Genomic DNA, 16,023 nt, shown 5'->3' on the forward strand with positions numbered 1-16,023 from the left:
AAAGCAGAACCAGATTTCACAATGATTGGAGCATTTATTAAAGCATAAATACCCTAAAATACCAGATCCTATCTGTCATTTCCCCCCTTACCTACTACCTGTCCATATTTAGCAGGAAATGTCAGGGACTGTACCTCACCTGGTGCTTCAGTGAACAATGCATATACTTATCAAACCAAGTGAAGGAGACTCCCTAGTTTAAGAATAGGCTGTGCCCCAAATTCAAAATTCTGGAAAACTCACATGAAAGCTGCAGTCTTATGCCACTTGTGAGTTTGACCCATTGTGCTCTATGGGGGTTGCTTCTGAGAACTTCTGTATATGGTTATATTATAAGGGTTGCATTTAAAATACTTTATTAACACCAAGTAGCTTTGGCAATCTCCATCATTTTTTTTCCACAGTGGGGGCATTCAGTATTTTACACTTCTCTGTGCACTCTTTTTGTGGAGTGAAGGTAAGGCTATTATTCATGACTCAGGTCAGTCATTATGCCGACTTGGAAGAAATACTCCCACTGTAATGTAACAAAAATTGTGCACAGGTGGTAAACATGAATATAGAGAAGTAACATATTTGTCCCGGCTGACCCATAAAAGAGAGTCATTGCCCCTTATGGTATTGATTAGAAATTTGAAAAGCTGTGGCAGCAAAAAGGGAATGAAAGAAGATATCAACATGTTTAACAGGCTGGTCTGTGTTCCCTGCTCTATTTCTTATTCTGTTACAGTATTTGCAGACAATACAGATAAAATCTGAGTTAGATCTATTATTCTTTTTGTTAAAATATTATGAACCAATTTCTGTTTCCATTAGAGGATAGATTCTATGTATAGCAGCTGCCACTAAGCTGTGTTATGCCAAATTATAGGAAAACATTTGGTATTCCTATTGTCTGAGTGGGAAAATAAAAGCTATGGTTGCACTGTTGATAGCAATACTGATTAGTTATATAAGAGTTTTTTTTAAAAGGAAGGCAGTAACTATTTCTTTTTAAAATTGAGTTTCTATACTTACTAATTACTAGGTCAAATAAGTTCATTCTCCAGATTGTTTATTTGGAATTTTGTTGATTTCAAATTCACGTATAATTTATTCTCACTTAAATGTGTATTGTATATTTGGTAATATGCTCTGACTAGGTTGTGAAATTCTGGCTTTAGTGCCCAGGGTTTTAAACTGTTTCAAATCATTTAAAAACATTTTAATCCTTTAAAATTGTTACATGCTTAATTTTCTCCCTCTTGTTTCTGCCCCAGATGCTGACCCCCATGGGATAGGATGGAAATAAAAACATAATGCTGTTAGAATAGTCAGAACAGCAGAATCAAACTAGAGGCCAGACCAGAAAACACTAGTTCTTTAGTCAGTGATTTTTAACTGCTGTATTCAGAATTCAGAGACATAGCCATGTTAGTAAGGAATATCGGTATGCAAAGGAATCTTGAGACTAACTGTGCAAAAGACGTTGTACATATCTACTTAGGAAATGCCATCCTATCACTCAATAGCATCACCCACAAAATTAGAGACAGTTTCTCTTGCTCATCCTCTAATATGATATATGCCATCTTCAGTCATAAATGCCCTTTAACATTCTCCATTGGGCAAACTGGTCATCCTTTGTGCCAGAGGATAAATGGACATAAATCAGATATAAGGAATGGGAATACACAAACACCAGTTGCAGAATACTTCTGTGCTCCTGGGTATTCCCTTTCTGACTTCAGGACAGCAGTTCCTAAATAAAAATACTACAAAGGGAGACTGGAAAAATAAACAGATATATCCACAAACTCCAATCCATCAACAGTGAACTGAACAGAGACAATGGCTTCTTGGCACACTACACATATTATAGCACTGGTTAACATCCCAGCCTCATGAAGATGTTCTTAGCCATTTATTATACCTCCTTTCTGGCTTCCAGCCTTCACACACCATATTGCAAAACACCTTCCACTAGTCATATGGTCATCCATCCACCCTGGCATTAGGCAACATATTTCTTCCTGTCTTTGTCCCTCATAGTTACAACTGAACTTGTCACCTTATCACCATACCCACAAGTTTGGAATTTCTATGGCTGTTCATACAGTCTGATGATAAAAGTCCTTCCTGGGCACCAGTTCACTCCATGCATCTGAAGAAGTAGACCAAACCTACAAAAGCTTATGCTATAATTTCTTCTGCACACTTAGTCTCAACAGTGCTATAAGATCCCTTTGCATAATGCTGTGTTCAGGAGTGGCTCTAACCTTCTTCATACTAGTCTGAATGCACTTTGTAAGAGTCACTATAACAGGAAACTTGCTATAGCAGCAGCTTCCCATAAGGTTATAAAAGAAGAGGCAACAGAACAATTTATACTTGGCCTCTCTTCTGTCTCTTAATTAATAAAAGATGCACATGGAGAAACATTCATATGTTCTTTCCCCCCATCTGTTTTGATTTCTGTCCTTTGCCTTTAACAGGTTTATCAGGAGAGAAGGGAGAGCGAGGCAACCCAGGTATTGGAACACAAGGCCCCCGAGGCCCCCCAGGATCAGCAGGTAAATGTAATATTAGCTTCAATTTCTTAGGTAATCATGGTCGGTTGTTTTTTCATTCATTATTCATATAGCAAGTGGCAGAGATGTTAGGAAAGTGTCTCCATCCAAATGTATCTACAGATTTTGCATAACCTTCAAATTATCTGGCCTCTGAAGTGTTAGCAATCTGGCATTCTTCTGCTTGAATTTCCTGAATTTGTTGTGTGTTTGCCCAAGTATTCAATTCATGTCCTTTCCCCCCATTTCATTACAGATTGCTGATGCAGATATGTGCAGTGTTATTATCAATACATGAATACATTTATGTGTATTAATAACTAGTTCTCATGTGAACTGAAAACAGTGGCAAACTGTGTAGGTACCAATTAGAAAATTGGCACATATTCTCCAAGTTATATTGGAAGGCAAATGGTGCATAATCATTCTACAGAACAATAACAAAATAGAATGAGAGATGTCTCTTCCAGCTGTCTGGTCTGTTCCAACTATTCTGTGGTTGGACTGGATGGCCCTTGAGGTTTCTTTCAACTCTATGATTCTATGTGTCCTAATCCCTAATGCCAGGATGGAGGAACTGTGGGAGGACTGGAGGTTATTTTTTATTTTTTTAAATTAATTTAAATTAATTTGATTAGTTTTTTTTTTTAAAAATGCCCCAAATGGACAAGCAAACAAATAGAAGAGACTACAAGTCCACCTCTGGTTTCCAAAACTGTTTAAATGTTAAACAAGGGAGGGACTGCAATTTACTGAAGAATTGAATTCCTACTCCTAGAAGTTTCCAGGAGAAATAATTTATTCTTGGGGGTGTGTAGGGGGGGGCGCGGGGGCGGACAGAAGAAGGGAATCCTGGGGAGTTGAGGAGAATCGAGAACTGCAAAAATGAAGTTGAGATGCTCTTCCTGTACATTGGGGTTTGCAGCAATAGCGTTCTGCAGTATGAAGGGCAAGCACTTTTTCAAAAACAAATGGAAATGGACAACCAATATGAACAGGAAAGAGCCATGGTGGTTTCAGCTCTCTTACACTTGTTCACTGCATGTGTACAAGCATGCATTTCCATTGTGTGGTTTGCAGAATTTACTGTGAATTTGCTGTTTAGTGTGAATCAATTGTATCAGTTCAACAACAAAGTTTTAATAACCTGGCTTTCCTTCCATTCCAGCAGCATGAATTTTTCATTTAATGATATGGGAATATATAGGGATTTTCTGCTGTTTCAGGGTCATATGGGAACATTTACACTGATCAGGTATACAATGAAGAAAGTACATGTGCAAATTCACTTTGTGGTATTTCAGGATTGTACTCTCTTACCATAACAATGTGGAGGTGATTTCCTTATTGCAGCTTCTGTATTCCATGTAGGTCCTCCAGGTGAAAGTCGAACTGGCAGTCCTGGTCCTCCTGGTCCTTCAGGTCCAAGAGGACCAGCTGGTCACACAGGTCCCCCTGGGCCACAGGGTGCAGCAGGGCAACCAGGCTACTGCGACCCTTCTTCCTGTGCTGGTTATGGAACTGGTGGTGAGTAGGTTTTTCCAATTCTTGGTTTGTTTAATTTTGCCATTGCTTCCAAAAAATACCATCAAAGCTTAGTGCCACACCAGATTTTTCTGAAGTTAAATTTTCAGTATTGAAGCTGATGTTACAAGGGTAAGGGAAAGAATCAGTGAGAGGGAACCCTTCTTCCTTCCATTCTTTAATGTCCTCGTCAAATATCTGCATTTTACTGCTGAAAATTTCCACAGTTTACTACTTCTTTGGAGCTATTGACATCATTTTATTCTACCAAGCATATATCTCATGTGATGATACCACAAGGCATGGAGTATAGTCAATATGGCATATTGGCTACACCAGTACAGACAAAGAAAACTGCATTGTTCTCTGGGTCCTAAAATGCCCATCTAGAAACATTAAAACAGACATATTTACTGGATGAACATTCTCATCCAAATGTCTACCTAACTGATGGACAAATTGCATTAGGCAGGCTGCATGCCATCACTTGACCCCATTAATGGGGCCCTTAAATCCCACCATCTGTCCCGCAAGACACCACCCTTTTTTTAATGGCATGGTTTGGGGCAATTTTTGCCCCCAAACAACTTCATCACTTAGAACTTCCTCTTAATACCCTTAGCACTCTCTGTTTTTCTTCAAGTCCTTCTGAAAATGACAACAGGAAGTAAAGAAAGAAATGAAAGAAAGAAAAAATTGAATGAAATTAAAGAATAAGAACATATTCATATATATACTCCTAAACACCATTAACTTGTAAAACATAAGGGCTCCGCAAATCAAAAAGGGTGGGAACCCCTAATCTAAGGAAATAACTCATACACCACCGGGAGAAAATATCTCTCATCTGGATGAGTATCAAGGAGCAGTGCCAGATCAATAAGAAGCGCAAATTTTATAAGGGAGGAAAAGAGAGAGAGACCCATCCAGAACTTCAAAACTGACAATTCTGCTAACAATCAACATCCACCTATCCTGAGACTAAGCTTCAGTTTATTGGCACTGATATGACTTAATGATTCTAGTATAATATCGTGTGATGCCAGTACAATATCTTGTGATAAGATATCTTGTGATGCCAGCAATTTTATTGTGATTAGGAAGAAAAGGGTCAAGAGATAGGTCAAGTGATAATGTTTTTTTACTAAGAAGGCTTATGTCAATTACTTGAATGCCTTGCTACTCACTCATCAAGAACTTCACAATGACCAGCATTATGCATGTAAAAATGTGAATAGTTCTGTGGTCACAGAAATGCAACCTCCACTGTGTTTGGCAGAGTTGCTCAGAAGAGCTGCCTTGTTGTTCTTCTGTCTATGGTATTCCAGAAATATATGATATGAGGAACTATGTGGGAGAGAGATCCTGTGCAGCAATCATAATATCTAATAACTGACTCTTAACCACAAAGATATATTACAATCGTCCCTTTGCATCTGCAGGGGATCCATTCCGGACCCCACTGCAGATAATAAAAAATGTGAGACCTCGAGTGCACACGCCTGCATTAACAACAACAGAGCTTGCTATACTCGGAAACTCAAATCTGCAGATGGCAAACCTGTGGATAACAAGAGCCCACTGTATTTGCAAATGTACTCTAACTGAATGTTTTCTGGAAGCATAAATTATATATTCTTAATCAAATTAGTATAATCAGACTAATTAATTGAAGTATTCTCCCAAACTCCTGGTTTGCAAGTCATGGCCTGAATTATACCCACATGTCTAAGCAATTCACGCTGCATGTACGTAGCCCCAGTTACGGTATCTGGTTAGCTCTGGAAAGGGATGATGGTTGTGAAATCGTTGCTGAACATCTCCTTGGTATCAGTTGTTATATCTAACTGAGGTAATGCATATGGAGCCCCAGCAGTTCCACTGGAGACTTCATTAATAGTCTTCACAGGTGTGACCCTTAGCTAGATGAAGCCACTAATCCAAATATATCATAGAAATTGAAAAATGGTTATTATTAGAAACAACAGAAAATTCATTTAAAATTCAAAGAATGGTTAATTTTTTAAAATGTATTTTTGTTTTTGTGTCACCTACACTTGTGACATTCTCTTTTTTGTGTGAATAATCCATTCTGTTTTGCTTGTTGTATTTGTGTGAATAATCCATTCTGTTTTGCTTGTTGTATTTGTGTGATCTCCATGTCCCACTGTTAGCATGACCTGATGTTCTAAATCTATAATTGCCTCTTGGGAGGTGGAAGAATCACTCTGCCTCCTTATTCTTGTGCTTCTAAAAAGCATGAGGGAATGAATACCACTAACTAAACCTACTGTAATTATCTGAAGCAAGAATGCATATTAATGACACATAATATCTCAGAGAACACTCTGACTAAACAACCTTATTGCATGGAGAAATTATAATTTAATAATTCCCTCCCCTGTCTAGAACAGTGCTTTTCAAAACTGGGTTCCCTGAGAATATTACTAAAGGTGTCTTCTAAGGAGACCCTCAGTTGGTGCCATGACAAGTGTATTGTGCCATGTGGCTAAGCTACTCTTGTACCATAAATGCTAATGTACCTATTGCCCTACTGAATGGTTCCAGTAATGATGAATATTAATTCCATGCAAGACAGCATGTCACAGACAAACATCTCATATACTCTGTTGCCAAAGAATCAGTTAACCCCAGTGTTCCCCAGCAATTGCAATGAAATTTCTTCCCTTCCTCTCCCTCTACTGCTTTCTGTGCTATCCCAAAGAAGCTCTGGATGGAGCGGTAACTGGTGTTTTCTATGTAATTGTAGCAGTGGATCCACTCTGGGCCACAGTCTACTCCTGGGTGTTGAATCCTGTTTCCAAAATCTTTCATATCTCCCTTAAGTGTGAGCTAAAGCACTGAGTGGATTCAGTGACTCCCTAAGATAGAAGCTACTAGCTGCCAGTGTCTGGATGGTTTTCCAGCATTCTAGAACTGCTTCTTTTAGAGCACATAGGGAAACAGCAAAGAGAAAGGATTTCTTTCCATACAAAACAAAAACAAAAAGAAAACAAAATCGGCAAAACAAAACAAACAAACAAAACTATTGGATCCCAACATTCTATCAAAGGCCACCATTAGATCCTATCCTGGCCAAATCTCAAGTTCTGTTCCAAACTTCTGTGTCAGATATAAAGTGTCATGGTTAACAAACCAATGTGGAAGGATTTGTTGCAAACTAGAAGCTTGAAAATCACTGTTTTAGAAGAGACGCTATGGAAGAAAGTTGCAGAAACTTTGGCATGTGAATCTTACATTTCCTAGTATGGTGAAGCATGACGCAAAACCTTATTCTTGCAGTTAATAAAAACAGCAGTTTAAGGTTTATTGCAAACATGAGAACCAATGTTAACATGTAGTTAAACTGGCTTCCAAGACATCTTTGTTTTACTGACCTGTATGTTTTCTTTGTTGTTCATCTGCTCCCATCCCTATTCTCCTCCTTCCCCCACACCTCATCCTTGTTCATTTTCAATTTTAAAGGCTCATTCCCTTACAATGGCTACCAATATGGAAGGTGAAAGAAACTGATTTCGGGTAGAGTTTGTTTTTACTTTCATTTGGATAAAGGTCAGAAATGACTACTGAACTGCCTCAATCCTTTTTTCGCCAGCAACACTGATATTGCTAACAAAGGATGCCTGCTTAGTATTTTTGCGCTTTGTTCCCAAATTAAAACTTGTGACACATTTTCTCCACTACGCATATAGCTAGGCACAAGCAACCACTGTGCAGATTTTAAACCAAGACCAGGGTCACATAAAATACCTTGAAGGATTTTAGAAATTGAGAACTTCTGTACATATTTGAGATAGAAATGAACAAAGAGTCCTGAACAAAATATTATGGAGTATATATATTCAGGGTTCCAGTAGCCAGTAAGTCAGCCAGCCAGCTAGGCATCCCCAATTTCAGTATGCTCCATTCCATTTCCCTATGTTCTTGGTTTTCTTTTCCCCACCACCACCATCCCAACTACTAGAATATCTTTTTGCAAAGATGGTGCTGGTTTGGTTATCCTGACTAGCTCTTTGAGAATTCAGTTGGCTATCAGTATACAGTTGACCCTCCACATTTCCAGCTTTAACCTTTGCTTATTTGCTTATTTGTGGGTTTGATTAATATGTTCTCTCTAGGAATCTCTAGGTCCTCCAGCACAACTCTGCCAGAAGCTGACCATAGGGTTGTGCTGGATAACCTAGACGTTCCAAGAAAAAACACTTCATTGGGCATTTGTAGGTCTTCCAGCATGATTCTGTGATCAGCTTATAGCAGATATTGATCATAGAGTTAGAATCATAGAATCATAGAGTTGGAAGAGACCACAAGGGCCATCCAGTCCAACCCCCTGCCATGCAGGAATTCTCAGTCAATGCATCCCCGACAGATGGCCATCCAACCTCTGTTTAAAGACCTCCAATGAAGGAGACTCCAACATTTTATCAAGATGTCTAAGAAACAGTCCTGCATTTGGATGCAGATTGGCAGTTTCACCAGTGGGCATGGGACCTTGTCACCAATTCAATGTTACTAGATTATATTTCAGAGTGCCCTGGCTTTAAGATGTTATAGTCTGTCTGCAAAGACTTAAATATATATTTCCTTTTTTTAGTTTCATTCAATTAACAAGTTTCTTCAACTATCAGTCCTGCCAAATTTTGACATTTTAGGAATGAATTGGAAGAAGCTGACCTTTTAAAAATAGTTTTTGTTATATTGTTCTGTCCCAAATTAGGAATGTTATAGACAGTATTTTTAGCTTTCAGTGATTTCAACTGAAATAAGCCCTAAACTAGAGAAAGTTATTTCTGTTTAAGTCTCATTAAAATCACTTGGGTAAGTTTTGGCAATGGAACCAAAAGACAACTAACTTTCTTTGAATCAAGGCCATCTGTTTTTCTTTTCTCTCACTAAAATAAATGAGATCTAAAAAGACTTATTTTGGGTTGGGTGATATCTATTAATTTTTAAACTTCTTCAAGGATTATCTAAGCACTATGTAACTAAATTTCCTATCTAATACAGTAAGCTCACTGTTATTGTTGGTGATGGTTTCCAATTAACTGAGCTCTAAAATGGAGTGACAATAAAAACAATAATAGGTAGCTTTAAACCTTCCTGCATTTGCTAGTGCTTATTTAATATTACAAGGCTAATGACTTTGTCAACTGACAATACCTCTCAAGATTTATAGCTGACTCAGTTCCTAATGATTATTTTCCTGTTGTTTTCCTCTTACATTAATATTGTGACTCTTCTTGGTGGGTTAAGGTGGATATGGGGATCCAACTGATCAAGATATCCCTGTCGTGCCATTGCCACATAACTCCTACCAGATCTATGACCACGAGGATCTTTACGATGATGATGATGATGATGAACAGCCTTATCTAGTTCATGGGTCCTACCCTCATCCTCAGTCCTCCTATCCAGCACCTCGCCTTGCTCAGCCAGAGTTCACACCCGTTCGTGAAGAAATGGAGGCAGTTGAACTGAGATCTCCAGGAATAAGCCGCTTTACAAGAAGAATGTCCAAAAGAAGCATCAGGAAACCAATACACAAGCGGACAATTTCAAAAACCTCGTAATAAATGATTTATTTGCTATCATCAAAGAAATTGTTTACAGGCCTATATGTTAAAGGGAAAAAATATAAATATGTATTGTACATGACCACTTTGGCAGAAGAGGGAGCGGGGAAGGCTAATTACAATTGCATGCCAGAAATTGTTAGCATTATAGGGGTTTATTGTTAGATGAAAACTCCAAGGGACATTTTTGTAGACCTTTGTAGTTACTTTATGAGTATGGTTCAATGCACATTTCAAAACTGCATTGCCAGCTGATATATCTGAATTAAATCAAGGAGTATTAGTTCAGCAAAATCTTCCTTTGATTCTGTGCTTTCCTTGCAAATTAATCCTACTAAAGCCAACTGTGTTGGTTGAACTTAAAAGAAAAATAAAATCATCCCTTTTGAAGATTTATATGATGTGGGACTTTCTCCCCAAGGTATTCCTATTAAATTCCTATTAGAAACGCACCAATAATTTATTGTGGGTTTATTACTCCTCTTTTTCATATACAAATAAATGTGGCAAACTTTTATAAATTTTCTCCACTGTTGTATAGTTTGTTTGTAATATTTATATCCTACCTTTCTACTGATTGAGCTCAAAGTGGCATACACAGCTCTCCTTGGGAGTACAGCTGCACATTTCCCAGTCACTGCAATGAAGTAAATAACTGTGTCCGTCTTTGGGGGTGTTCTCACTTAAGATTTGAAACGATTTAAAATACAACGTTTTTAATAAAACCGATTCAAAATAACCCTGGTCTTATCCCGCGTTCCGAATCGCTTTTATTCTTCGTTCCCATCTTGTTTTTTAAATCGAAGTTTTTACCTGCAAGCGTTCCTACTTAGCATGAAATTGGTGTTTAAATAAATCGATTCTTCTCCTCCATACCTTATTTGGGGCTGTCAATCAATAGTACGTCAGAATGACGTAACGTTAATCCGGAATATTTGGAAGCGATTTAACTTTTGGCATCGTTTCCATTTCATTGACAGTTTGTGAATCGATGTATTTTTGGCGTTTTTTTTTTTTTTCAAATGGACCAATGAAGGCGCTTCATCGCTCAAACGTCCTCTTCTGCGTCTCCCCATATTAACTGCCATAACTCAGTGCTAGGGAATCCTGGGAATGGTAGTTTATTATGGCACCAGCACTCTCTGGCAGAGGAGGATAAATGTCTCACAAACACAACAGTTCCCATAATTCCTTAGTACTGAGCCAGGGCCGGTTAAGGGGTCTCAAACTGTATTATTTCTACAGTGGGTTTGGAACTACAGATGAGGGTTTTTTCATAAATTCAAAAACTTGTTACTTTATAATTACCTTATATATACACACACACACACACACACACACACTCATATGCATATATATATATACATGTGTGCAAACACACACACAAATATATATGTGTATATATACCTATGTTTGTGTGTGTATGCATTTATATATATATGCATGCGTGTGTGTGAGTATTCATATATAATCGTGTGTCTGTCTGTCTGTCTGTCTGTAGTGTGTGTGTGTTTGCCAAATCGGATTAAGGAGGAGAAGGCAGTGTGTTTCAGTGGGTAGAGACTCAAAGCCCAGGGTTGGAAAATGGGATCAAGGAGGAGAAGGCAGTCAGTTTAAGTGGGATAGAAACACAAGACAGAAAAGGGGAAAAGAGAACGATCCCAGCGTCAAGAGGCTGCAGACCTAAGAGAGAGGAGAGAGTGAAAGCCAAATAAAGCAAGAGCAAGAGACGTCCCAAGACAGCCAGGGAGAATCCCTTCAGAGAGCACAGAGATCAATGGCAGAGGCTTCTGGCAAAGCGAATTTGGGGAACCCAAGCTGTTTCCAGAGGAACTATGGGATGGGTTTTGCAGGACAGCATCCCCTCTTCATGTCTCCCAAGACAGCCAGGGAGAATCCCTTCAGAGAGCACAGAGATCAATGAAGGAGGCTGCTGGAAAAGCAGGGAGGGAGCACTCTTACCAAAGATTCTCTTTCCAGGGTTGGAGGAGAAGGCAGATTCCGTTTGAGAAAGAGAGGGAGAAAGGCTCTATTCCCCCCCCCCCCCATTGATCAGAGCCCTTCCCTGCCTGGGCGAGATCAGATGCCTCCTCGCGAGGAGCCTTCCCTTCCCTGCCTGGGCGAGATCAGAGCCCAAGCGGGCAGGGAATGCCTCTTCGAGAGGAGGCTTGCCTTCCTGCCTCTCCTCCGTTAGAAATGGGCTCTCCCCACACAGAGGGGAGGTTGCAATCCACCGGGGGAAGCCTTGTAGTCCTTTGGCAGATGCAGGCGCTTGAGCAGCCGGGACTTCAGGTGCTTAAAGCGCTGAAGAGATTAAGCGCCTGTAAACCATTAAAATAAAAAATAATCCTTATCTCTTATTGAAAGACCACAGCGGACAAAGGGGTGAGGGAAGCAAAAATGGCGACAGCCACGACGGATGGGGACAGAAAGGGCAACTCCCCCAAGGCCAGCCCCATCGCACTCCGCTCCTCCCATCCAGCTAACCCGATTTCAAAGGCTGTCGTTCCTATTTAAATGCTCCGGTTCCTAACTCGAATCAAGGGAAAAACGAAGGTCAGACCCTAGTATTTTTTTAACACGCGTTAAATGACGAAAACTCGATTCAAAATTTTATACCGCTCTATGATTCGATTTGTAGTGGGGACGATTGCGGGTTGCTCTAGAACCATTCTAGGTTTAAATCGGATCCTAATAGAAACGCCACTCCTTGGATTCGATTCAGAACGCGGGGTTTCACCTAGTGGGAACATCCCCTTTGTGTTCTTTCCACACCAATGGTGCACATTAAATTTCTTTGTCTCAGGAGCATACCTAAGGAGGCAACAATTCAACTTGAGTTGAAAATATGTCGAATATTATTTTCTTACTCTTAAATTGCTTTTCATACTGTCTGGCTGTACATCCATCCAAGCTCTTTATCAATGTATAGTGGCATTTTGGAAACTTTTAGTGTTTAGAAATATTATTTAAACTTGACCTCACCTGCTTCTAGAAGTGAAGCTGGCAGGGCTGGCCTACCTGATTAGGTCTAAGACATTTGGTGTCCTGAAATTAGGAAGCAAGTGAGACTCCTCCCTCCTCAAATCAAGGTATATAATACCCCAATTACTATGAGGCAGATATAACCACAAATGTATTTGGGCTTTAAGAAATACATACAATAATAATAAATAACTTGTAGCCCATTCTTTACAGTCCAAATCAATTGAGGTATCTGCTTTTCTCTACCTAAGCCCTGTTACTAAGAGACTGGGGCAGCTGGCTTAGGGTGTCATGGATGAACAACACGTTTATTATTAGTATTGTGTTGTTACTGTGATAGAGCAAAGAGATGCTTGTGGGATCTTTTCCCTCAGTTGCCAAAACAACTTACTCACCTGTGAGTGTTATGCACCATGACTGAGAAAGAGAGCTATCACTTGCTGTTCTCTCTCAGGTCATGGCATGTCTTGGTTTGAGCCTCTACCCATTTTTCTTTCAATAATGTACTACAAGGAGAGCTTTCTTGAAGGAGTTTGTCCTCAGTATGGTTCGTTGTCCTCTCAGTTTTGTCTGTATCTTATTTATTGTTTATGTCACATTTTTAAAAAAGCCTTTGGGATCAGAATACACTGTACTGTATCTCGCAAGTCACACAGTTCATGACAATGGAGCCTCTGTAATGATACCAACTCACAACACCAGCATTATTTGTATGGTTCAATGGTGGTTGACCGAGAGAGAATACAGTGTTCAAAGATATAGCCATGGCACGCTGAATCATTATGCAAAAGGATATTCATCAGATACATGGAATGAAGTGCCTAGACATTTATGAAGTAGACTCAGTCTATGAAAGCTTATGCTACAAACATTTTTCTCTCGGTTAGTCTCAAAGCACTCCTAGATATTTGAAGGATACTACAATGTCCTACCAAAATTACAGTCCATCCACATCCTCCCAGAGAACACCATCTCAGCCACCACAGATGTAGAATCCTTGTATACCCACTTCCCACACAAGGATGGACTACAAACAATCAGGAACATCATTCCAGATGGGATCATAGCAGATCTAGCCATCAAGGTCAGCCATTTTGTTCCCACACACAACCACTTCACTTTTGATAAGAACGTATACCTTCAGATTAATGGAGTGGCCATGGGCACACACCTGGCACCGCAATATGACAAGATCTTCATGGGTGACCTGGAACAATGTTTATCTCTTGCACCCAGAAACCTCTCCTCTAACTGAGGTACATTGATAATATCATTATCATTTGGACTCATGGAGAGGATTCACTCACCATATTCCACATGAATTTCAAAACTTCCACCATCAGTGTTAAGCTAGAAATATCCACATAACAAGTTCACTTTCTGGACACTATCATACAATATTTGTGGCAAAAAATGGTTGAAAAACATGTTCTCCAGTGTCAAGAGACCTTGAAAAGAAGAATCCTGGACAACAAGAATCTTTGCATTTCAAGAATTATTCTATAATAATAATAATAGTAGTGATAATAATAATAATAACAATAATAATAACAACAATAGATTTATTTATAGCCCGCCTAATCACAAGGAATCTGGGTGGGTTACAACAATAAAAATACATAGAAAATCCAATAAAGTTAAAAATTAGTCCCTTCCCAACTTCCCATCCCAATACTAAAATTACAATTAAATAATCAGCATTTAAAAACAATAAAATACAATAGTGTTAAAATTAAGGGGAAAGATGGACAGAGTGATGTAAATCACAGTATATGGGGAGAGGAGCTAGGTTGGGAAGGCCTGCCAGAAGAGATCCGTCTTAAGAGCCTTCTTAAAGGCTGTGAGAGTAGAAATGTGGCGGATCTCCTCCAGTAGGTCATTCCATAGCTTCAGAGCAGCACTGGAAAAGACCCTCTGGGTGACTGATGTTAGTCTAGATCTTTCAGGCTGAAGTAAATTCTTCCCCAAGGACCTTAGTGTGTGGGATGGACAGTACAGAAGATGGCATTCCTTTAAGTATTCTGGACCCAAGACATTCTATGCAAAATTCCTCATGTTTTTCATACAGGAAAAAGCATTTTCCATGCAGAAAATAGTATTTCTAGACAGAAATATTACTTTTAGCACAGAAAATGCTGTTTCCTGCACAGAAAATACTGTTTTCTATGCAAAAATACCTATGCAAATTTTGCTCAGAATAAGCCTCAAACTGCAAATAGTCTTTGACAAGTCTTCAGTTTTGAAGACTTCTTCACAACAAAAAGAAAACTGATGAAATTTCTCATTGCTTCCTTCAGGAAGAAAATTAGCCAAGACTTACACCCCTAGGGGAAACACAACAGGCAGGTTTTAGATAAAAAGATCATTTATTGGCAAGCAGCGTATCTTTTCTGCAGTTGAGAGTCCTCAGCACATTTACTGTTCATGAGCTTCCCATGATTATCCACCTAGCATTCATTTTGAACATAATCTGCAAACACTTTTCTGCTTTGTCTGAACTTGTGTTTATCAAGTGCTTTGGCTGCCACACACCTGGATATTATATTACTTTAAAGAGCAATTTCCCCTCCAAATGAAAAGTTCTCTCACAATTTCCCAGTACAACTTGCTTAAAGATTATTGTGGGCCATTCTCTAGCAAGATGACCAAATACGTGTAAAGATTACCACATATGTTTACAGTCTGTCTATTTATTCCAGCATTATTCTCACTCAGAGGCGTCTCATTCCTCCCATTCCCTTCTAATTAAATCTGAATATGTTCCAAATGTCAGGCCAGTGAAAGACTCCATTATTTTTTCCACTGACAAGTTTATGCTTACAAATGTTGGAATGATATAGAATAATTGATTCTGATTACATTTCATACTATGATGTATGCACATTCCTATAATGGTATTATTTTCCAGAAAATGTGAAATTCTCAGGCTTCTGCACAGCATATAAACATATGCTGGGATCCTAGTGAGCACCAGCAAAGTATAATGGTGTAAATCCCAGAAGAGTGGCAATGCCAGAAGTGGTGATGGTGGCAAGGGCAAGGGCACAGCTGCACCCAAGCATCAATGGGAAGGCTGTTGTGTTGTCAGGGAACTGCTTGTATAGACCGAGGCAGTGTGTATCTCACTACACAAACTTGGAGAAGGTAAAACCACTAGTTCAACTGGGACTTATAGTGGCATAATGCCCCAAGAAGATGCTGGATGAAGATGGCCTTTTCCCATCCTATCAAAATGACTATGGCCCGTTATAAACGGGCCTAAAAATGTGTGCTCTGCACGTGCTAGGATTAGAAAGGGGCGTCCTTTCTGGGTGCCCCAACCCTAGTACGCGCGGAGCGCACACAAAATGGCGGTGGCCGTTCCACACGGC

At 39.3% G+C, this 16,023-nt stretch overlaps 1 protein-coding gene across 1 annotated transcript in view; it reads left to right on the forward strand.

Moving 5' to 3' along the window:
- The window catches only part of COL14A1 (collagen type XIV alpha 1 chain), a 156,673-nt gene extending 146,862 nt beyond the window's left edge, over positions 1–9,811 (forward strand). The window contains exons 45-47 of the mRNA XM_089518391.1: positions 2,475–2,552; positions 3,921–4,076; positions 9,348–9,811. Of these exons, the coding sequence (XP_089374517.1) occupies positions 2,475–2,552; positions 3,921–4,076; positions 9,348–9,664 (551 nt within the window). The 3' untranslated portion in view covers positions 9,665–9,811. The remainder of the gene's footprint in view (positions 1–2,474; positions 2,553–3,920; positions 4,077–9,347) is intronic.
- The last annotated feature ends 6,212 nt before the right edge of the window (positions 9,812–16,023 follow it).

Source organism: Sceloporus occidentalis, unplaced genomic scaffold (assembly GCF_023333645.1).
Source record: "Sceloporus occidentalis isolate IW3139 unplaced genomic scaffold, rSceOcc1.0.p SCAF_3, whole genome shotgun sequence".
Classification (NCBI taxonomy): domain Eukaryota; kingdom Metazoa; phylum Chordata; class Lepidosauria; order Squamata; family Phrynosomatidae; genus Sceloporus; species Sceloporus occidentalis.